Raw genomic sequence first — 25,451 nt, forward strand, 5'->3', positions numbered from 1 at the left:
CTCTTTGTTTTGTTCTGTGCATGTTGTGCTGGAGATGGAACCCAGGACCTCATGCATGCTAAGCAGGTACTCTGTCACTGAGCTGCACCCCCAGCCCTTAACAAGAATTTTTTTTTTTTTTTTTTTTTTTTTTTTTTTTTTTTTTTTTTTTTTTTTTTTTTTTTTTTGGTGCTGGGGATTGAACCCAGGGACTTTTGCCTGAGAGGCAAGCACTCTACCAACTAAGCTATGTCCCCACCCCTTTAGCAAGATTCTTTATGCTTCTTTGCTCTAAAATACCTTTGTCACTAGTTAATTCCAGGGGTCAGTCTCATGATATTTTTCTTGTAATTTAGTTGCTTAGTGGGAGATTTTGGTCCACAGTAACTCAGCTCTTTCATCTAAAAACTTCAGAGACCATTACGGCACATTGAGTCAACAATTTTGCTCCTTTTTATGTTATCTACAAAGTATGACTAATGTGAACATAGCAAGATTTTAGGCAAAGAACACCCTAGGCCTTGCTTCCCAACTGCATACTCAAGGGTTTTGTGTTGTTGCTTTTCTTCTGTTTTGAATATGAGGTATCAGAGGAAGCAATAAAAAATTCATGATCAAATTCAGTATGACACAATTTGAGTTAAATCTTGATGGGTAAATGTGTGACAATTTTTTCCACATTTCTTATTCTATTTGATTCATCTACAACATTTTGCCCTGAAGAAAAATCTCACTTAATTTCTCCTAGTCCTCCCCAACTTCTGAGTCTATTTCATTTGTTGGGGCAGGGGAAGTGAGGCAGAACTATCTACCTTATCGATTAATTGTGAAATTTCAGTGAGATGAACATCAAAGCCTGGAATTTAGTAAGCACTCAAGGAACACAATTGCACTGCCCCTCTGTTCCTTCCCGTGCCTCGCAGGGCTCAATCCTGGGTCCACCCTTTCATGCCATGTGTTCTTGGGTAGTGTCATCTACTCCCACAACTGCCTTCTGTAGGCCAGGCAGGATGCCAAAACCTGTATTTCCACCAGGCACAGGGGTCACACATGTAATCTCAGCAATTTGGTAGTCTGAGGCAGAATGATCGAAAGTTCTAGGCCAGCCTGGGCAATTAAGGGAGTCCCTGTCTCAAAATGCAAAATAAGAAGGGTTGGGGTTATAGCTCAGTAGTAGAGCACCCCTGGGTTCAATCCCTAGTACCACCAACAAATCTATATTTCCAAAAATCTGGGGACATGGGTGACAGAAGAACTTCATCCCAGCTGAGGATCAAAGAGCCACTGGTAACCATGAACTCATAGCTGTGCAGGGGTTTTGGAACTTCAGCTATCCAAATGGGATGAATTTACCCTAAGTCATTAAGTCCCAAGTTGTCAATTCTGCATTTATTTCAACAAAATTGACACAGATGCATTAAAATAGGTTGGAAATCATAATCTAGAGCTTATATATCCTTTATTATCATGAAGATAAAAAATGCAGATTGTCCTGTATAGGACACTGGGACAATATATATCTTTCATGTGTATGTATGTGTGTGTGTGGGTATATATATATACCCACCTACCCACACACACATATGTGATATATGCATCATGTGTATATATATATATATATATATATATATATATATATATATATATATATATATCCACCCCACCCACACACATATATGTATGTATATATGCCATTTTATGTATAGGACATTGGGCAGATATATCCTTTCATATACTACACAATATACAAAGAAGTAACTTTCATGATCTGTTCAACAATTAATTTTTGTAGAATGAGCAAAACACTTCAAAGGGTTAAGTACTTTTTGACAATGTGTTGTTGGTTTCCCATGACACAGTTTGTTTTGACATCACTGGTGTTCTTGCCATTTGAGAATAATACAGTTTCTCATATCAAATCTGATATTATCTTGGACCATAGTAGGTCCAGGGATATTACACATTCTCATTTCACATATGCCGAGCAGATTTCTCTTTTGAAATCCAACAAATTTATGAGATTTTTCTTGTCTTTGTTCACAAATTTGTGAATAATCCGTGCATTTATGATACACATAACACAGATACCAACTATTCAAGTACACAAAGGCCCACATCATTTTTTACTTCAAATAGAAGTGGAGTATCTGGAAACCAACCAATCATGTTTATACATTGACACCATTGAAATTGTTACAGGTACCCACTATCTTTGGATGAGGCACAATGGCTTTCCTCTTCATTTCTTTTTTCCATCTTTGAATTTTGCCAGTTCCATTCTATCTTTCCCCATGCCTCCTTTGCTGAAAATAAAAATCTCCTTACATACACTGTCACCATATCATCAGATTCATGAACTGTAGAAAAAGAGGTTGTAAGAATCTAAGATGGTATCTTTCTTTCTTTTGTGATTTTGTGTTTCTATCCAGCAGTAGTGTGTACAGAAAATATTATGGAGATGCCATTAATTTTCCCTCATGTTTACATCTTGAGGCAGAAGTATCCACCTTCTACTTGAAGCTATAGATAATGAAAGGGTGGGCTATATGAGAAAAAAAATCCGGGCTATTGAAAAATTATTATGTAAATTTTGAAAGGAAAATATGTCAAGAGCATGGTTTTTAAATTTATTTGAGCTTCATTTTGAAACTTTTAAAAACCCAACTATTTCACATTTGACTTATTAGCTCCAGAGAAGATATATGAATCTGTGCCCAGAGCAAGATCTTCTACTGCCTACTAAACAAGTCCATCTGGGAGTCCCTTAGGTCTTTACCCAACAGGTCCAACAATATCACTTACTCAGTTGTTCAAGGTGAAAAGTCCAGATATCAATGAACTCCCCACTGTCTCATCATATCCTTCTGCCATGTCCCCCCATCCAATCAGACTCCAACTTCTGTTCCTTAAACTCCATTTGAAACCCCCAAAGGGTGATCTAATTTGCTACTGTGTCCTCAGTGTCTAGAAACATGACAGGCACTTATGTACCTGTTCAAATCATTTATTAAGGGGATGAATCTGTCCTCTCCTCTTTGTCTCCATTGCCATAAATGCTGTCCTTGTGATCTCTTTGGCAAATGATGTTCACTGCCTCTGAACCAGTATGCCTGCCTCTGGTAACGCCAGCTCCCCTTGCCTTCTCTCCAATCCATCCTATTTAGTGTTGCATGAGTTAATTTGCAAATTTTCTATAAAACATTTTTCTAGAAAAATGTAGCCTCAGTTTACCTCTTTAATCTACTCTTCTGCTGCTTCTCCTTTTTAAATATTTGTTTAGTTGTAGATGGACACAATACCTTTATTTTATTTATTTTTATGCAGTGCCAAGGATCGAATTCAGTGCCTCACACATGGAAGACGAGCACTGTACCACTAAGCCACAATCCCAGCCCTCCTGCTACTTTTTTTGCTCTCAAAATTCCCAATACTTCCTGCCTCCACTGCACACATTTTTAAAATTTCAAATTCCTATTTTTTGTTGCTGGTATATAGGAAAGCAATTGACTTTCATCTATTAGCCTAGTTTCCTGTGATCTGCCACAAATGCTTATTAATTTGAGGAGGTTTTGTTTTGTTTTTGATTATTAGGGGGTTTCATCTTCCAGGCCACAGAAGCAGTGACATCATTAATTTGTTTCCTTTGCTTTGTTCCTTACATGACTGGCATCCCAGGGAGCAGCTGTCATGGCATATACGCAATTAAAGCTGCTTTCTACAGACAACATTCACTTGCCCTAGGTCCCAGCATAGTGAGGGAGTCAGTGTCCTTCTAGAGAGGCATTCTGGCTCTGGTTGCTCTCATGGTTTCCTGGGCCCCGCTAGGTCCTTGTGAACTGAGAGAGGCATTTGAGGGACTTGGTATGGAGTCTTTAAGGATGATAGGTCTATTTTTTCTGTACCTATTGGTATGATATATGATTTTTCTTCTTTAGCCTGTTGATGTAATGGATTATATTAACTGATTTTTTGATGTTGACTAGATTTGCATACCTGGAATAAATTCCACTTGAAAATATATATATATATTTTTTTACTCATTGTTGGATTTGATTTGCTATTATTTATTAATAATTTTTGCATCTATGAGAAATATGGGTCTATAGTTTCTCTTTCTTATAGTGTTTTCAATCTGGTTTGGTAAGACTGTCATCATAGAATGGGTTAAGAAGCAATTTTGCTGCTTCTTTTTTTGGGGAAGCAACTGTAGAGAATTGGTATTTCTTTTCTTTTCTTTTTTTTCAAGAAAGAGAGAGAGAATTTTTAAATATTTATTATTATTTTTTTTTAGTTTTCAGTGGACACAACATCTTTATTTTATTTTTATGTGGTGCTGAGGATCTAACCCAGTGCCCAGCGCATGCCAGGCGAGCGCGCTACTGCTTGAGCCACATCCCCAACCCTGAGAACTGGTATTTCTTTCTTAAATATTTGGTAGCATTCATCAGTGAACCCATCTGGGCCTAGTACTTTCTGTTATGAAAAGTTATTGATTATTGATTCAATTTTTTTTCTTTTGGTACCAGAAATTGAACTTAGGGGCACTTAACCACCGACCCACAGACCTAGCCCTTTTTTGTATTTTATTTAGAGACAGGGCCTCACTAAGTTGCTGAGGTTGGCTTTGGACTCCTGCCTCAGCCTCCTGAGCCACTGGGATTACAGGCAAATGCCACCATGCCTGGGTATTGATTCAGTTTCTTCTACAAATATAAGCCCTTTCAGATTGTTTCTTTGTGTGTGGATTATAGCAGATTGTGTCCTTCAGGAATTTCATTTCACAGATTATCGAGTTTGTAGGGACAGAGCAGTTCAAATTTATTATTTATGGCATCTGTAGTGATGACCCCTCTTTCATTTCTGATTTTAGTAATTTGTCTTTTCTCTTTATCTTAGCTTAGCTTGCAGTTTACCAATTTTATTTTTAAAGCATCAGTTTTTTTGTTTTCATTGATTTTTATTTATTAATTTCCAACTTTCAATCTTATCAATTTCTTATCTGGTCTGCTTTTAATTTTATTATTCTCTCTTTTGCTTAATTGGTATTTGATTTTCTCTTTTTTTCTAATTTCTTAAATTGGAAGCTTAGATTATTGTTTTAATTCTGTTTTCTTTTCTACTAATGCATTCAATGCTATAAATATCTCTCTAGTACTGTATCCCACAAATTTTGACAAGTTGTATTTTGATTGTATTCAAAATATTTTGAAATTTGTCTGAAGGTTTCTTTTTTGAGTCATGCATTGTTTAGAACCATGATATTTTTTTTTTTTTTTTTTTTTTTAATTTTTTATTGTGGGTTGTTCAAAACATTACAAATTTCTTGACATATCATATTCCACACTTTGATTCTAGTGGGTTAGAACCATGATATTTAATCTCCAAGTATTTGAGGATTTTCCAGCTGTTTTTATGTTATTAATTTCTGGTTTCATTCTGTTGTGACCTGAAAGTATATATTGTGTGGGTTCTATTCTTTTAAATTTGTTAAGTTGTGTTTTATGGACTAGGATGAGTTTTTTTGTTTGTTTGTTTTAGTTAGTTTTGTGGTCTTAGTGAATGTTCCATGTGACCCTGAGAATGTGGATCCCATTGTTTGAAGCAATCTATATAGTCAATTATGTCTAGTTAGTTGAGAGGTTGAGCTCAACTATGTCCTTAGTGATTTTCTGTCCACTAAAGCTGGCTATTGGCGACAGAGGATGTTGAAGTCTAAAACTGTTTCTTGCAATTTTAGAGTTTTAGCCCTATGGCTGTTTTTTGGCTTAGGGTGATATATATATATATATATATATATATATATATATATATATATTTTTTTTTTTTTTTTTAATAGGGTCTTGCTAAATTGCTGAGGCAAACCTGGAACTTGCTATCCTCCTACCTCAGCTTCCTGAGTCCGTGGGGCTCTAGGTGGGTACCATGGTGTCCAGCTTCTGGTTTACCTTGTATATATATTTTTTACCTGACATATTTTGATACTGTATTTGTGTGGGGGAAGGGGGTGTGCTGGGGATTGAACCCAGGGCTTGTGCATGCGAGGCAAGCACTCTACCAACTGAGCTATATCCCCAGCCTGATGCTGTATTATTGTGTCTGGTTTTAAGTAAGCATTTTGATTCAATTTTCTCTTAGCATGGCAATTTTTAAAAATTAGTGGTTGCCCTCGTGTTTGCAATATACATTTCCAACCAATCTAATTCTACTTTCAAAGAACACTATTGTTTCATGGTAGTGTAGGTAACTAGAGAGTATTCTCAATTCATTACTCCCATCCAAAACACCATTTCACTTATCCATTTGTTATAATCACCCATACATTGTTGCTATTACTTCTTTGACCAGTTAGTTATCTGTTAGATTGACTACAAATTTTTAAAAGAAAATACTGCTTTAACTTTCATTTCTTTCTGCTCTAATCTTCCTTTATGTAAGTCTGAGTTTTTAACTCCTATGTTTTCCTTCTCTCTGAAGAATTTAACATTTTTCTAAGACAGGCCTCCTGGCAGAAAATTCTTAGGTTTTTTTTTTTTTTTTGTGTGTGTGTGTGTGTGATATTAGAAGGGTATTTTTGCTATATAAAATCTATGGTGGTAGGGCATTTTTCTTTAACACCTTAAATATTTCCAGTCTGCTCTTGTTTTGTATGATTTCTGATGAGAAATCCAATGTAATTCTTATTCATGTTCTTCTACAGATAAGGTGTTTTATTCTTTTGGCTTTTTTTTCAAGATTTTCTCTTTGGTTTTCTGCAGTCTGAATATAACTAGGTGTAGGGTTTTTTGTTTTTTTTTTTTTGGTATTTATTCTACTTGATATTTTCGTTTTGGCTTTGGGCCTTTTTTGGGTGGTTGATTGGCTTGGAGTTGTGTATTGTACCTGAGTTTTTATGCATGATAGGCAAGAACTCTACCACTGAGCTACATCCCCAACTCTTACTTGATGTTTTGAGCTTTTTAGAACTGTGGTTTGGTGTATATCAATTCTGGAAAATTCTTAACAATTTTTATTTCAAATATTTCTTCTGTTTCCCTCTTTTTTTTCCTCCTGGCATTCGCATTTACATATGACACTTTTCCTAATTGTTCCACAGCTCTTGGATATTGTTTCACTTTTCTCATTCTTTTTTCTCTTTGTTTTTCAGTTTGGGGAGTTTCTGTTGACATACGTTTAAACTTATGGATTGTTCCTCACCTCCTAATGATGAGCCCATTGACAGCATTAATTTCTGTGGTAGTATTTATTTCTAGCACTTTGATTCTTAGTTTCCATCTCTCCACTTGTATTACCCTATGTTCTTGCATGTTGTCTACTTTTTCCATTAGAGCTCTTGATAGGTTAATCATAGTTGTTTTAAATTCCTGGTCTGATAATTCCAATATCCTTACCATTTCTTAATCTAGTTCTGATCCTTCATGTACCTCTTCAGATTGTTTTCTGGCCTATCAGCCTTCTAGTTTTTTGGTTGAAAGCCAGATATGATATATCAAGCAATAGATAATTAGACTTCTAACTGAAGCTTTTGTTAATCCGAGCAGGGCCCAGACTGTTTGTTATACCTATAACTGAATAAGACTTGTTTTCTCTCCCCTCCTCCATTGTTTTGGGTTTTCCTAAGAATTCCTTCTTAAATTCCTTTTTAAATGTGTTTTGTAGCTTTCATTATCCAGTTATTATACTGGATTCCTATTGATGTGGTTATATGGTATTTGGGAAGCCTTCTATAATATATTTCTGTTTTTTAGTTTAATCCCTGGTTGTTACGCTCAGTAGTGTTTCTTTATTGTTCCTCCCCTCACATGACAGAAAGGTTAAAGGAGGCTAGAATTTTCTATTTCTCTAAACAGTCTGTTTAGTGGTTTTTGTGCTGTGAGGATGTCATGCTAACTTCTGAGATTTTTACATATTGGAGCTGAGATAGAAAGTCACTCACATTTTTTTTTATTAAAGTCCTTCACCATATTCTCTATAGGCCCAGCTTCAAAGAGGCAGCTTCTCCTTGTGTGCTCTAGTACTTGATACAACTCCAAAGATTAAATTTACTATCTCTTGGCTTGGTGACACTTTGAATTTCTGGAGAACAGGCATTATAGCTTTTCTTCGTTTTGTAGCATATAATATAAATCAATGTCTGCTGAATTGAAGGAAAAAATACTTTTCACTAATTAAAAACAAAGAACTACTTTTATTTGGCTCATTTCTCAATTTATTAGAATAACCACATTTTAGAGGCACAAAGCACTTAAGTTTACATGACTACAAAGTTATCACAAATCCCAAACTTTTTAGCCATAGATATTTTTACCTTTGTTTAAAGAAAAAGCTCTCAAAACATCTGAGTTAGCTCAATACACCCTGAATATACGGGAACTACGTATTTTTAAATGCTTGTACTTCCTGCTCTAATGTCTTCTTTAAGTGGAATCCAGCATAAAAGGGATTGAAATGTATAAGGTCACGATGCAAATGCTTTGGAGGGAAAGTGAAATCAATCTGCACAACATGGAAAAAGATGTAGTGTGTACAGAAGTTCCGTAAGGGTTCACTGAGCCATCTGGGCTTCCATGGCTTGTGCTGTCCATTCTGGGGCTGTTTGACTAATTTTCTCCAAGAGGTTATTCACTTGGAAACAAAGTGATTGGATCTGCTTGTCCCATGTTGGCAGGGCTTCTCGTGCTAAAATTAAAAAAAAAAAAAAAAAAAAAGTAAATAATGCAAAAAATCTGAAATGACTCCTTTGTATTTATAGCAAATGGGAATTAAAAGATAAATATAATAATATTTATTTGTAAAGTCTTTTCCAAAAATCTTAGCTAAAATAGGTGAGCTAACTAAGCAATAGTTAAGAACTCAAACCATTAACAGAGTATATAACATAAAACATATGCACACAGATAAATGTTATTATTATGAATTCTTGAAAACAAAATAAAGTCATTAACTAAACAACCTCAATCACATGAACGCATGCACACACACCCTTATTAAAGCCGTTTTTTCCTTTAACTAATCGTACAACACTGCCATCTACAGGGGAAAATAAATCTACTTATATAGTCTAATACTGCCTCTGACTCTGAATAACATTTAAACACAAACCCAATAACAACCACCCAAAACACTACCTTGAATCCACCAGATTTTTCTCTATGTCAGCAAAATGTAGTTAGAAATGAAAAAATGAAGGGAAGTCTCATTCAGATGATCAGCAAAATTTACCAATAAGGGGCAGAGATTTAATGGAAAAAGATATATAAAATCATAATAAAGGCCGGGCATGGTGGTGCACGTTTATAATCCACGAGGCTCTGGAGGCTGAGACAGGAGAATCACAAGTTCAAAGCTAGCCTCAGCAAAAGCAAGGCACTAAGCAACTCAATAAAATATAAAATAGGGCTGGGGATGTGGCTCAGTGGTCAAGTGCCCCTGAGTTCAATCCCCGATACCAAACAAACAAACAAACAAACAAAAAATCATAATAAAAGACACAAAATAAATTGGGTAGATATAAATCATATTCCAAGCGGAAATATGTAATATCATAAAAATATCAATTTTTCCCTGTGTTATAGATATGTAATGAAATCCCTTTCTATTTTGTTTTATGACCAGGACAAAGTCATTAAGTTAATATATAGAAGATTGGTGTTTAAGACTAGCCAAGATAATTTTGAAAATGAAAAAGAAGGGCAGAATTGTGATATGCCACAACATGGATGAACCTCAAACTTACTATGCTGAATGAAAGAAACAAAAAGGTCCCATATTAGATGATTCCATTTATATTAAATTTCATAATAGGAAAATATAGAGACAGAAGGAAGTTGGGTAGCACCAGAAGCTGGGGGAAGGAAGAATAGGAATAACTGCTCATGGGCATGGATTTCCTTTTGGGGCAACAAAAATTTTTTCAAAACTAGATAGAGATGGAAGTACACTAGATAGGGAGGGAGTATGTGGTACTAAATTGTTTGCTTTAAAATGGTTAGTTATGTTATGCGATTTCAATCCCATAAAGTGAAAAGCAGTGGTGGGTAGGGTGCTTTACCAACAGTAACATTTACAATAAACTTATTATCACATTGTTGCAGATCAGGTGAATGAAGTACTTGCAATCATGTATGTGGAACCCACCATATATCAGAGATCACAAATCAGAAAGAATGCTTACTTAATAAATTATACTTGCATAATTGATTATTCATCTAGAAAAATTAGATCATACCCTAAATCATCCACAAAAATGAAATATAGATAGATTAAATTTCTACATATAAAACAAAAGAAAGATAAAAATATTAGAAGAAATTTTAGGAAAACATTAGCTTTACCCTAAGGTAAGATAGAAACATTTTCAATTTTTTTTTTTCAATACAGTTTCATTCAGAAGAGCAGCAAAATTTACCAACAAGGGGCACAGATAAACCATAAAATATAAAACTGACATGTTTGGCTGTGAAAAAGTTTAAGAAAACACACTTACAATATGCATTTCCCTTATAGAAAAAAAACCTGATATGATGGGGAAAAATCAGTAATACATATAACAAAGTTAAAACAATCATTATACCAAAAACTATAAAAAATAGATACTGAAAGGTCAGGAAAGGTGTGGTAGAAAGAAGGAAATAGACAAGAAAAAATAACATTAATTTACAGAATTGAAAATGCTAATGCCAAACAAATGGAAAGGTATTAAACTTCATTAATGCTAAAAAAATACATACGTAAATAATAATGTCATTTCCCCCCGTTAAATAGCAAAAGATTTAGAAAGCCATGATATCCAGCTATTGAAGATTCATTTTCTCATTCTGGTAGAATTCTAAACAGCTATACTTTTCTGGAAAGCTAACTGGTAGTATCTCTTAAAAGTAAAAATACACATATCCTTTGAGGGCTGGGGATATAGCTCAGTTGGCAGAGTGCTTGCCTTGCATGCACAAGGCCCTGGGTTCAATCCCTAGCACCACACACACACACCAAAACAACAACAATAACAAATCCTTTGATGCAACAATGTTACTTCTAAGCCTGTTCTATAGAAATAAGTGTATTCTATAGAAATAAGTGTATTGGTACATAAATACAGAAGGAAGCCAAGCAAGGTGGTACAGGCCTATAATCCCACTAGCTCACAGGGCTGAGGCAAGAGGATCACAAGTTCCAGGCCAGCCTCAGCAGCTTAATGTAGCCCTCAGTGACATTTTAATGAGACTCTATCCCAAAATTAAGGACCAGGAATGTAGCTCAGTGGTAGCAGGTTCAAACCCCACTAATTTAAAAAAAAAAAAAAAAGGCAACCACTTGACAATGGTAAAGATTTGAACTCAATGAAATATTACATAGCTATAAAACAAATTAGATTGCTATTTTATAACTTGAAAATATATCCATAGTATAATAAATTTGAAAAGCAATTTTAAGTACTATGTACTTTAAAATACTTGTAATCCCACTTTTAAAAGACATCTATGTTTTTACATTATCTTGCATAGCATCTAGAAAGACACACAAGGTTCACAGACATCATTAGTTACATCGGAGACCTTAGAGGAAAAGAATAGGGAGTGGGAAAATATTATGAATGCTTCCTTTATTTACCATTGTAATGCTTTACTTGTTATGAGCATATTTACCATTATTTTTTGAGATCTTAGAAAAATATTTTATATATTAACTTAATATAAGTTAATTTGAATGACCCTTCCTTGGTGATACCTCTGCCATGCTACTCATCATCTACAGTGTTTATTTCTCATTTTCAGTGCACTGGTCACTGGATGTTGAATATACTGTGTAAAATATGACAGTATTAATATGTGCCATCAGGAAGTTCAGCTTGGAAGCAGAAGGAAACATTTAGACAAAGATATACAATTGAAAATAATTAAGATTAACGTTAGGAAGAAATTCAGGGTGACATGAGAACACAGAAAGCTACCCCTAATCTGGAGAGATAAGAAGATCACTACTGATTAACACTGTTCAAATTGAGACATGGGACAAAACAAAGATGGCTAAAGAGGGTGAATATTTAGGAGGTTTGATAGGGGCAAAAATTTACAATGCTGAAAAAAATACAAAGAACTATGTGGCTGGATTGGTGAGAGAAAGCTAAAGAGGATCAGGAAGGGTATTTTGGAAACTTTGTAGAGCTTTGACAAGCAACAGAGAAGTCATTCATCAGAGTGTAAATAAAAACAACATGATTCAATCGTTAAAGAGTTTTTTAAAATTTCTTTTTTATGTTTGCATTTTTAAAAGATCACAATCACTCTGGCTAGTAGGAAAAAAGATTAGAAAGGAGCAATTGTAGATATGAAGTAGGGGAAAGGCTTCTGTCTCTACAGCAGAAAAGGTTAGGATAGTAGAGTTAGAATAGTAGAATAGGTGACAGGGCTGGGGCTGGGGCTCAGCGGTAGAGCGCTCGTCTAGCACATGTGCGGCACTGGGCTCGATCCTCAGCACCACATAAAAATAAATAAAATAAAGGCATTGTGTCCAACTGCAACTAAAAAAATATTAAAAAAAAAAAAAGAATAGGTTGGCAAGTAGTACAAAATGAAGAAAAGCAAAAGGATTCTATATGCCATTAAAAGGAATAACTGGCATGTTTCTAGGCAGTGAAGAAGAGGACGTTAAGAACAAGGAATGTTGGAGAAAGTGAACAATGCAGTTTTTGAATGGCTAGGATCACACAAGAAAGAGAGATAATGAATTCAGTTTTGGATATGTGTTCATTCTAAGATGCCCATGAAGCAGTCAAGTACAAACACTGTAATAATGAACTAAAGCCATGGGCTGAGAATCAAAGATTGACATGAAAGTAAATGTAGCCACTGTCTACAAAGAGATGGTAGCTGAATCAAGGGGACCATAAGTAACTCCAATATTTAAAGGTACCACAGAATCTACAATGACTGCAAAGAATACCTGGTGAAGTAGTAAGGAAAGCAGAAAAATGGGCTGGAGAAGAAAGAAATCAAGGCAGCATCAGTGATAGTAGTGAGGTGTCCAAAAGGGAAAGTGAGCAACACCATTCATTTTGTTGAAAAGTCAAGATGAAGCCTCAAAGATAAAAGGATCTTTCTTTAAATGGGAGAGACCTGTGTACACTTAAATATTAATGAAAAAAAAGCCAACAAAGTAAAAAAAAAGAATGAAAACAAACAAAACTTTAACTGCTAACTTCAAGTTCCTAAAACAGTACTTTTCTTCTTCTTCTTAAGTGAGTGGGTGGGGAAGTAGAGGCTAGAGAAGCACGGGCAAAAGAAATGGACAGGGAGATGGAAAACATCTCCAATATAACAAGAAAGACAAAAAAATATTTAGGTCTATACCTAAAATTTAGAGGTTTTAAATCTGATCAAGAGGTTAAAATAATTTCACAATGATGCATTTTCTTTTTCTTATTTTGTGAAACAGGAAATAAGGGTTTTTGTTCAGAGAGAGGAAAAAAGTCATAGGATAAAGAAAAATCAAATCCAAAATAGTTATTGCACAGTGGTGGACTAGAAAAATGTACCATGAATCCCAGGTAGTATTGAGGACGTGTGATCTTAAATTTTTAGTGTACCTGTCTGATACTTGATCCTCCTCCAGCAACACTAGCTAGCTATTCATATGCAGGTTTGGAAAAGACATTCTGTCTTTCAAGGTGAAGTTTCCTGGACAGCTGGAATAAAAAGTCAACAGGCAAGTAAGTATTCTAGGGCACCTGTAAAAAAGTAATTAAACTAATGGATTATGGAATCCAAGCCAATTAGAAAGAAAAGTAAAGACAAATAAAAAGGTTTCACTGACTGGAAGGAAGAAAACAGTCAATCAGCAGCTCCCATGTGGTCAAGGAAGAGCTGTGGGATGGGAGTAAGTAGAATGGGAGTAACTGAGACAGACCAACAGAGAAAAAGGGAAAAGGTTATGGTCAGAGTGGAACAGTTCTGGATACAACAAAGACCAGGGTGTAATGGATGTGGGAATAAAGAGCAGAAAAGATATCAGACAAAGTCAAGGGATCCACTTACCTGCTGGCTTCCATTAGTTTAATGACCTGCTGAATAGAAAATGCAACTGGCTTTTCCACATGCCCAATACATCTTATGAGGTCGATAAATGTTTGATAAGTAATTGAGTAAACTGATAAAATTCAAGTTTCAATTTTTCCTTAGTTTAGCAAATGCTGCATTAAGCAGATTCATGAATATAAAGTTATTTAAAATTATTTCTTAGAAATAAGCTTATTCCAGTAGTAAAATTCTGTGTCAAAAGAAATTATTCAATATATTTTAATCAAACATGTGCAAAATTCACTGCCATTTCATAAAACAGATACACAAAACTTCTTACTTTCAAAATGAACTATTCCATCAATCTGGTCAATAAATCCATTCATACGTCCTTCTGTTATCATTTGGGATGCTATCTTTTCTGCCTATTAAAAAAAAAACCAATAAATCTTCAAACTTATTACATCTAACAGTTATTCATATATAAGAGAATTGAAAACTTCTGGTTTATCTATCTCTAAGCTTTACATATACATTCATCTGCCAACCATTAGAAAAACATGTCTTATAAATCTGCTTATTTTCCTAATTATTTGTGGGCATTACATTATTTTAAGTCAATTTGGATACATTCTTGTCAGATTTTAAACAAGAATCTAACCCTTTGACCAATTTTCTCTTCTTCTCAAAATCAAACTAACTATTTTCTTTTCACTAGGATCTTCCCCTGGAGGAAAAAAAAGCCAAACTAGTTTTTATTTCATTTCAATTTCCACAGTGTTTATTGTCCCAAAAACTCTTTAAGAAAGTTATATATTTAAAAAACTATTTTAAAAGAAGGAATAGATGTTCATATTCAAAAGGATTTAAGACAATTAAAGGGGAGCAAAGGATCTTCCATCTTAGCTCCTGAAGACATATTTAATGTCTAGTATGTGAATGCAAACAGCATTGGAAGTCATTTATTACTTCAAAAGCAATTAAATCACTCCTAACAGACTACGACTATCATTTATTGTTTCAAGTACATTCATTTCTTTTAGGATCAGCAAGGGGATTATACCTCAAAATCTAAGAAGAAAGCATCTTTTAAATGGTAACTTAAGTCTTGGTTCCCAAAAAGAAATTGTTAGAAAATCCTAAATTGAAATTTCACTATCAGATAAAAGGGGAATTCGACCCATAATTGTCTGACTTTAAGGTTAAAGTTGCTTACTTTTAATACTATTTAAAATTGAGAGAACATTTTGTAAATAACTGAAACACCCTTTACATACCATTGGTATATTGTTGGAATTTATATATGACCAACCAACTTGGAAGAGTGAAATTAAATTTTCTTGTAAGTCCTTAGTAAATCCTAAGGATGAAATTAAATTCCCTAGTAATTCAATCCTAAGAATGAAATTAAATTTATATATGGCTAACTCAATCCTAATGAAATTAAATTCCTTAGGAGTAAATTCCTCATATATACTTAAGACACATTTTTTAAATTAAAACTGATCACAGAAATTGCAACAGAAAAGCCTGAGGCATTGCCATATCATTCTGTCAAAAAGATAAAATATTTGGGGCTGGGGTTGTGGCTCAGCAGTAGAGCACTTGCCTAGCATGTGCGAGGTGCTGGGTTTGATCCACAGCACCACATAAAAATAAATAAATAAAATAAAGGTATTATGTCCAACTACAACTAAAAACAATATATTAAAAAAAAAGATGAAATATTTAACCTTCAAGTTAATCTAGTGCAGAAAAAAGAAGGCATGTATCAATATCAATTTTTTAAAAATCAGAAATCATTATGAAGCAGATATAAATAAATACTAAACAAAGATATCCTCATGAAATGGGTGTCATAATCTGGAAGTCTATAGATTTCCATTTTAGATAACTTTATCATAAAACACAATTTTAAAAAACCAAAACTAAAAGTACCAAGGCAATTCCATTACAATAGCATTTTAGTATTTAAACAATTTATTTTCATTTACTTGAGGGTTTTTATGTGTTATAATGTAGTTTTATTTTTGCTGCAGTGGTTGACAATATTTACCAACTATGTATTTTATTTTCTCATTACTTCAACAGTTCTGAGTCTTAACTTCCTTTTTATGTGTTAGAATCAAGAAAATACCTTAGCTGCAGGGATCTCTAAAAGAGCTCCAAGTTCTTCAAAGGTAATATTATTATATAATTTGCTTGCAGACAACAAATTGTGTTCAATAACAGCTCTGTCCAAGATGCTAGAACCTTAAATATAAATAAGATAGTTACATATCATAAACTTTAAAAAGATGCATCTTTTTTTCTGAAAATTTCTAGGGTATAATAACTAGACCTTTTATTGATTTTCTGCTCTGCTCAAAATCATTACCCTTATTCCTCTGATCAGTATTTTAAAAGTAACCAATACTCCTTTATTTGATACAATTTGATTAACATACAATTAAATAAAAATAAAACAGCATTTGCAAAATTAGTGATTGCTAAGTACTTACTAAGTGAATGAATTTAACTGTTTGATTAAAAGTACAAAATAAAAAGGGCTGGGAATGTAGCTCAGTAGTGGAGTGCCCCTTGGTTTAATCTCCAGTACCACAAACAAATAAAAACAAACAAAAGTATAACTGCAAATGGGAAAATACAACACGTTTTAGTAATTTTTAAATCTTATTTCTTAAAATTTTCTCTTATAATCATTACTGTGATAATGTAACAGCTGAGAATTAAGAATAGTAGGAGCTGGGGTTAAGGCTCAGTGGTAGAGCACTTGCCTAGCATGTATGAAGCACTGAGTTTGATCCTCAGAACCACATAAAAATAAATAAATAAATAAAGGTATTCTGTTCATCTACAACTAAAAATAAATTTAAAAAAATAAGAAAGAAAGAAATAGGGACAATATTTTTTATAGAGGCAGAACTGAAATCTTCTAATGGTGTAACTTATAAAAATCTATTTATCCACAAAATCAACTGTATTTATATATATCATTAATGAACAAACAAAATAAAATTAAGAAAACAATTGTGTCTAAAGAACATCAAAAAGCACAAAGTACTTAGGAACAAAAAATATAAAACTTATAGTTTATAAAACACTGCTGAAAGAAATTAAAAATAACTGAACAGTTTATAGCAGCTCAATTCACAATAGCTAAACTGTTAGATGCCCTTCCATAGATGAATGGATTTAAAAAACTGTGGTATATATACACAATGGAATATTACTCAGCATTAAAACAGAATAAAATTATGGCATTTGCAGGTAAATGGACAGAATTGGAGAAGATCAGGCTAAGTGAAGTAAGTCAATCCCAAAATACCAAAGGCTGAATGTTCTCTCTGATAAGTGGATGCTAATCCATAATGGGGGGGGGGGGGTATGGGAGGAGGAACTTTGGGCAAAGGGTAGAGAAGAAAGGGGAGGGCGTATGGGGGCAGGAAAGATGATGGAATGTGATGGGATATTATTACCCAGGTACATGTATGATTGCACATATGGTGCGACGCTACATCGTGTACAATCAGAGAAATGAAAAGTTGTGCTGCAATCGTGTGTAATATATCAAAATGCATTCTTCTGTCACACCTAATTAAAATATTTTTTAAAAAATAACTGAATAAGTGGGAAAGGCTGATATAGTTAAGAAGGCAGATTCAATGCAATCCCCCTATCAAAACCTTGGCTTGCTAATTTGTAGAAATTGATAGGTTGATTCTAAAATTCATCTGAAAATTGAAAAAACCCAGAAGAACCAAATAATCTTGAGGGCTGGGTTGTGGCTCAGTGGTAGTGCACTTGCCTAGCATATGTGAGGCACTGGGTTCAATTCTCAGCACCACATATAAATAAATGAATAAAATAAAGGTCCATCAACATCTTAAAAACAAATTATCTTTAAAAAGAACAAAGTTGTAGAATCTACATTCCCCAATTTGAAAACCTATTACAAAGACATAGCAATCAAGACATTGTAGTACTGGCATAAGGGCAGAACTATTATTCAATGGAACAAAACTTAAAGAGTCCAGAAATACACTCACATTTATGGTCAATTGGTGGTCAACAAGAGTACCAAGACAATTCAATGGGAAAAGTAGTAGTTTTTTCAACAAATGTTGTTGGGCCCACTGGATATACACATGCAAAAGAATTGAGTTAGATCCCTACCTCACACCATATAAAAAAATTCATTCAAAATAAATCAAAGACCTAAATGTAAGGGCTATTCCCATGAAACTTTTAATAGAGTAAATCTTCATAACCTTGAATTAGGCAATGGTTTCTTATACATGACACCAAAGGACAAGAAAAAAAGAATACAAATAAACTGTACTTCATCAAAATTAAAAACTTTCATACTTCAAAGGACACCATCAAAAAAGTAAAGTGAAAAAAAAAAGTGAAGAAGGCTAGAGGTGTAGCTCAGTGGTAGAACACACGCCTAACATATGTAAGGCCCTAGGTTCAATTCCCAGCATTGAAAAAAAAAAAAAAAAAAAGTAAAGAGACTATACACAGAATGAGAAAAAATATTTCCCAATCATTTATCTGGTAAGGCACTTGTATCTAGACTATCTAAAGCATTTTTACAATATAATAATGAAAGGGCACATAACCCAATTTAAAAATTGGTAAAGGATCTGAAAAGATATTTTCCCAAAGAAGATTCACAAAAGGGCAATGAGCATAATGAAAAGGTATTCAACATTATTAGTTACCAGAGAACTGCAAATCAAAATCACAATGATACACCACTTCACCCAGTAGGATGGATAAATAAAAAATTTATAACGACAAGTATGGATAAGACTGTGGTAAAACTGGAAAACTTACACCAGTTATAAGGAATATAAAATGCAGCTACTATTTGAAAAACACATTGGCAGATTCTTAAAAGACTAATTAGCCCGGTGCAGTGGTGCACACCTGTAATTCCAGGGATACAGGAGGCTGAGGCAGGAGAATCACAAGTTCAAAGCCAGCCTCAGCAACTTAGCAAGGCCCTAAGCAACTTAGCCAGACCCTATCTCAAAATAAAAAATAAAAAGAAGTTGGGCTACGGTTCAGTGGTTAAGCATCCCTGGGTTCAATCCCCAGTCCAAAAAAAAAAAAAAAAAGACTAATAAAAACACAAAGTTACCGTATGATTCAGTAATTCCATTTCTAGGAGTCAGTAATTCCATTTCTAGGAGTACACTCAATAGAATTGAAAACATATACATACAAAAACATTCATGCAGAAGTTCATAGTAGCATTAATAGCCCCAAAATAAAAACAACCTAAATGCCCATCAAATGACAAGCAAATAAGTAAAATGGTACATCCCATGATAGAATATTCTTTGGTATTCCTTTACATTAAAGGAATGAATTACTGATATGCACTATGTTTGAACTTTGAAAACATTATGCAAAGTGAAAAAAGTCAGCCACAAAAGGCCATATATGATTCCATTTATTTAAAATGTCCAAAATAGATAAACCTATAAGACAGAAAATAGATTAGTAATAATATTGCACAATTCTAGTAATATTAGAAACCACTAAAATCAAAACAAAAATTGTTTTAAGATTGCAAGTTAAGGGGCTGGGGATGTGGTTCAAGCGGTAGCGTGCTCACCTGGCATGTGTGTGGCCTGGGTTCGATCCTCAGCACCACATACAAACAAAGATGTTGTGTCCACCAAAAACTAAAAAATAAATATTAAAATTCTCTCTCTCTCTTTAAAAAAAAATTAAGAAATAAAAGAAACTGCCCAAGTCTTTAAAAAAAAAAAAAAAAAGATTGCAAGTTAAGAGCTGAGCATGGGTGGTGCAAGCCTATAATCCCAGCAACCCAGGACGCTGAGGGAGGAGGACTGAAAGTTTGAGTCCAGCCTCAGCAACTTAATGAGGCCCTGTTTCAAAGTAAAAAATTAAAAGGGATGGGGATGTAGTTCAGTGATACAATACATCTGGGTTCAACCTCCAGTTCCAAAATCAAGATTGTAAGCTTAGTGTGGGAATATCAGTAAACAAAAATGTCCAAAAAAGATAAATAAGGAAAGAAATGAGGTCTAAAAAAGAAAGAGAAATAAGACACATATTTTCTCTGTATATAGTCACACATGAGAATCATTTGTTCCTCAGAGATACTGGGGGAATATTCTTCTTTTCTAAAAAAATTATCTAATTAATTACATATTAAAGTCAAAGTTATACCTGAAGCTCAACTATATCAATTTCAACAACTTCTAAAATTTTTACCTAGCTTTTTAAATATATTTTAAAATTATACATAGACACATATCTTTATTTTGTTTGTTTATTTTTATGTGGTGCTGAGGATCATATCCAGTGTCTCACATGTGTGAGGCAAGCGCTCTGCCACCGAGCCACAACCTAGCCCCCTTATCTAGCTTTTAAGTGGTGTGTCAGACAACTTAAAGAGTCTATAGCTGCGCAGAATACACCAAAAAGAGAATTTAAAAAGAAAAAAAGAGTTGGGCATGGTGGTGCACACCTGTAATGTCAGTAGTTTGGAGGCTGAGACAGGAGGATCACGGGTTCAAAGCCAACCTCAGCAATGGCAAGTGAGAACCTATCTCTAAATAAAACACAAAATAGGGCTGGGGATGTGGCTCAGTGGTCAAGTGCCCCGAGTTCAATCCCCAGTACCCCCCCAAAAAAAGAGCTGTGTTCAGTTGCAGAGGCCTGAGGCTGAGACAGGAAGATTCCAAGTTCCACGGACAGGTTCAACAACTTAGCAAGGCCCTGAGCAAGTTATTGACACCCTGTCCAAAAGAAAAAGGGCTGAGGTTACAGCTCAGTGGTAAAGTACCCTAAGGTTAAATCCCCAATACCAAAAAGAAAAGAAGGAAAGGGAAAGGGAAAGGGAAAGGGAAAGGGAAAGGGAGAAAGAAAGAACAGCTCCCATCAAAGCACATACGTACATTGACAGATAGATAGGCTACAAATTTAATTTTAAGTTTTCTAGCAGCCAAGTAAAATAAGAAAATCAGCTTATCTATTCCCAATGTGTTCAAATAAGATTAAAAACTAAATGCTCAGAACTAGAACTGATTCTAAAACATTAAAGGAAATTTTTCCTGAAGACCTGCATAAAGTAAATTCTATAGAAAAAATATCTCCTCTAGAGAGTAAATGAGAATGAACTGAGTTGCTTAAGTGCAATTAAACAAAAGAAATTCAATGAAGTCAATATAATCCCTTCACTGATCTGGTTTAACTCAGAGCAGTAAGATTGGATGAAGTGTGCATCTTTCAGCTAGTCACTATTAACACTTATACAGCTAAATCTAGTCAGCTTTATGGCTGACTCTTTACAGCTAATTTCTCTTTGATATAGGATGAGAGTGAATTCAAGGCAGCAAGTAGTAGTTATGTTCTATAACAATATGCATGCTTTTCTTGATCTTTTCCATGTTTCTACTTGTCTACACCTATGTTTTTTAGTATCATATATGTTACCATTATAAGCTACTTTAAAACCTCTGTATGCAAATGCACATAAAACAATTTATGTTTTCAATAAGCAACTACTGAAAACAGTTTTCCTGGCAAGGCAGTCTGACTTAAGCAGATACATCCCATTACTAGGAAATATGACACCAAGTTCTATTCTTATTGGCAATACTACACCTTGTGTAACCTTGGGCAAGCTACTGTGCCAAATTTTGCCCTAAAATAGGATCGGATAATTATGCGTTGTTACAATCTGATGTTTAAGATTACGTTATTGGTTGAAGTTTCTTTAAAAATAGGCATTGGTATTGGGTTAGGGATATAGCTCACTTGATAGAAAGCTTGCCTTGCATGCACAAGGCCCTGGGTTCAATACCCAGCACCACACGCATACTCAGGCATTAGCAGTATAGTCCATAATTTCTTTTGCTTTCATGAGTTTCCAAAAACTGCATTATTTCACAAAATGCTTTCCAATAGGAGCTATTTAAAAATATATGTCAAGCCCATGTCTGTGTATCATATTCATCTTCAGTAAATATAGTATTCCTCTTTTTTTGTGGGGAGTGGGTGGTACCACAGATTGAATCAGGGGCTCTCAACCACTGAGCCACATCCCCAGCCCTATTTTGTATTTTATTTAGAGATAGGGTCTGAGTTGCTTAGCACCTTGTTTTTGCTCAGGCTGGCTTTGAACTCACAATCCTCCTGCCTCAGCCTCCTAAGCTGCTAGGATTATAGGCGTGTGCCACCACACCTGGCATATTCCTGTTTTTAATCATAAAGTAGTTATAATGAAATGTTATGAAAAGACAGTAAGATGCTTCTAATTTAACACTTTCCATTAGCTATACCTACATATGTGCAAGACATGATCATTACCATCAGCTGTAGTTGCTTTTTGGTGAGGCATCAGCATGGCAGCAAATTCTTGAAGTTGATTTCCTCTGATGATCCTATCTAGGTACATTTTCTCTAGGATCCCATATGCAGCAAGTTGCTGGCACCTTTCATCTTTAAAAAGAGTAGCTAACATCCGAGAACGCTGCTGTCCTAAGGGAAACATAAGCATCAAATACTTTTACAATGTTTCTTCAATGAAAAACAATCATAATTTATGATCTCATTTTTTCCTATCAAAATACAGTCAATCCTCATTAATCAGAGTAGTTATGTTCTATAAACAAAATTTCTCTAGGGTTCTCAATTTTTCAGAAAGTAAAGAGGTCTTAACATTCAAGAATTAGAGAACCAGAAGTATTCAAAGAAAACATGAGGAAACTGAATTTTAATATATATTAAATATATTATATATAATATATAGTTAAAAATATATGTATGTGCATATAACATATATTTTAACTATATAATATAAACATACATTTATAAATATTATATAGTATATATTTTATATATGTAATATACATATATTTTTTTAAATACAATATACAAATATATAAATATATATAAATGTCAGAGTAGGAAAAACGTTTCTAAGCAACACAACTAAACCTAGAAACCATAAGAGAAAGATTAATAAATTTAACTATATAAAAATTAGAGATTAGGGTTATAGCTCAGTGGTAAGAATACATGCTTGGGACTGGGGTTGTGGCTCAGTGGTAGAGCACTTGCGTAGCATGCATGAGGTATTGGGTTTGATTCTCAGCACCACATATAAATAAATAAAATAAAGGTCCATTGACATCTAAGAAAATATTTAAAAAAAAGACACACACACACACACATACACATATAAAATAAGCTTCTAGGGAACTTTTTTTTGGGGGGTGGTGGAGGGGATGTTAAAAACCAAGCCAAAAAATTTGAAAACAAATTTGAAATATTTTTGTTAATCACCTTTTATATATAAAAAGTTTTCACAAGTTATCAAGAAAAGGATGAACAATTCAAAAAATGGATGGCCAATGGACATAAATACATAATTCACTCAGAAAGAAAATACCGGTTTTTCAACAATGATTTTTTTTTTAAACACATAAAAAAATGCTTAAGAACATTCATAACAAATGAAATGTGAATTAAAACTAAAATGAGACACAATTTTTCATTTATCAGATTAGCAAAGATAAAAAAAAAACTTGGTAATACCTATGTGAGGAATCAGGTACTCATGAACTTTTTTTTTTTAGTGTAATATTAAAGGGCAATGAATAACTTATATTAAAAAGTTAAAGTATATATTAAAAAGTTAAAATATGTTCCTTTGGACCTGGGAATTTAACCTACACGTATACTTACCATGTGCATAATTACTATAACATTGTCTGTCACGGACTATATACTTTATGATGGAGCCAGAAAATAGAAAATCAAAATGAATGTGTGTACTGACACAAAGATCACTATACTATTTAATCATATGAAAAAAGAAGTTGCAAAACTGTGTATCATGTTATTAATTGGGTATAAAAAGTACTTCTGTATTGCAAGAAATACTAGGAAGAAGTGATAGTTCTTTAGAAAATGAAGCAACACCATGTTTATGTACTATCATTTTCGCAACAAAAAGTAAGTAAGACTACTATTTCATAAAGAACAAAATGAGTGGCTTGAATTTGTCATTGGGCTCTCAAATGAATATGGTCCAAGACTGAAGATTTCAGAAGGATTTAGAAAAGTTATGGTTCCCCTGAACCCTTCCCAAGTACTGGAAATAGAAAACAGGGCTTCACACATGCAAGGCAAAATCTCTACTGCTGAGCTGTATCCCCATTCCTAGAATAAGCATTCCTTCTCCTCTGTTTTATTTTTTGTACCATGGATTGCACCCAGGGATGCTTAACCACTGAGCCACATCCCCAGTCCTTTTTTTTATTTTTCATTTTGAGACAGGGTCTTGTTATATTACTAAAACCTGGCTTCGAACTTGTGATCTTCCTGCCTCAGCCTCCCAAGCCACTGGGATTATAGGCATGTGCCACCGTACCTGGCAGGCATTCCTTCTTAATGTTCTTCCTAATGTCTTAAGAGTCCTTTGTACTTGAGTGATTTACCTGCTATAGTTGAGTAAAAAGTTAATTCATTGTATTTATTAAAGAAAAAGCCAGTGTGGAAAGGAGGATCACCAGTTCAAAACCAGCCTCAGCAACTTATTGAGGCCCTAAGCACCACACTGAGATCTTGTCTCTGAATAATACACAAAACAGGGCTGGGGATGTGGCTCAGTGGTAAAGCACCCCTGGGTTTAATTCCCAATACAAAAAAGAAAAAAAGTATGAATGCCAAGTCTAAAACATGCATATTAAATTTTTAAAGTTAACAATTCATTTTATTACTGTTTTTGACTTATTTAAATACCTGCTAAATTTATCATATTTATATTAAGACACCACTTAAAAGACATTCCTTGCTAAATTTTCCAACAGTAATCACCCTAAAATTATTAAGCAAAGATAACTAACTTCATTAAGCATAAATTATGTGTTTACCTGCTGATGCTAAGATGGTACAGTGCAAAGCATGTTTTAAGGCCTCTAGTCTTTCACTTTCATGGACTATAGTCTTGTAAGAAAGCTCATTGTACCTTTGTGCAGCTTCAATGAATTTTCTTCTATAATCAAGAACACGTGCATAGCATACCTAGAGAGTGGGAAAATGTTCCAATTAGGGGCAAAATTAAAAAACAAAAGCAATAAAGAATGACACATACACAAAGAGAATTTCTAAAATAAAAGCTCTTATCAGATGATCTGGAACATCTTAGTAGAGTATGATTCTCCAATACAAAAGTTTATCTGTTACCTTATAATGTATCTGTAACTGTTCATTGGTTGATTCATTCTGAAGTAATGATGCCCGATTTATGTAAGCCTCAGCCTGGACGGGATCATCATCCTCCAGATATAGCCTAGCAATCTTCAGGTAAGTCTCCAGTTTATAATCTACATTGTACTGTCTAGAAAAAATACAGAATGATTCGATATTTTATAAAGAAAATTTTTAACAATAATAAAAAACACTATTTTT

General features: G+C 34.0%; 1 protein-coding gene across 3 annotated transcripts in view; it reads right to left on the reverse strand.

The window, feature by feature from the left end:
- Positions 1-8,144: 8,144 nt before the first annotated feature.
- Positions 8,145-25,451, reverse strand: part of Cops4 (COP9 signalosome subunit 4) — a 34,052-nt gene continuing 16,745 nt past the window's right edge. For 2 of the 3 annotated variants that reach the window (XM_046457663.2, XM_058583423.1), the window contains exons 5-10: positions 25,227-25,380; positions 24,914-25,064; positions 22,344-22,514; positions 16,126-16,241; positions 14,329-14,413; positions 8,145-8,655 (exon numbers count right to left, since the gene is read on the reverse strand). In XM_046457663.2, coding sequence (XP_046313619.1) covers positions 8,522-8,655; positions 14,329-14,413; positions 16,126-16,241; positions 22,344-22,514; positions 24,914-25,064; positions 25,227-25,380 — 811 coding nt within the window. In that variant the 3' untranslated portion in view covers positions 8,145-8,521. The remainder of the gene's footprint in view (positions 8,656-14,328; positions 14,414-16,125; positions 16,242-22,343; positions 22,515-24,913; positions 25,065-25,226; positions 25,381-25,451) is intronic. The other variant, XM_046457664.2, reaches the window with a different exon arrangement.

This window comes from Marmota monax, unplaced genomic scaffold (assembly GCF_021218885.2).
Source record: "Marmota monax isolate L192 unplaced genomic scaffold, Marmota_monax_Labrador192_F-V1.1 WCK01_AAM20220418_F8-fsc00128, whole genome shotgun sequence".
Classification (NCBI taxonomy): domain Eukaryota; kingdom Metazoa; phylum Chordata; class Mammalia; order Rodentia; family Sciuridae; genus Marmota; species Marmota monax.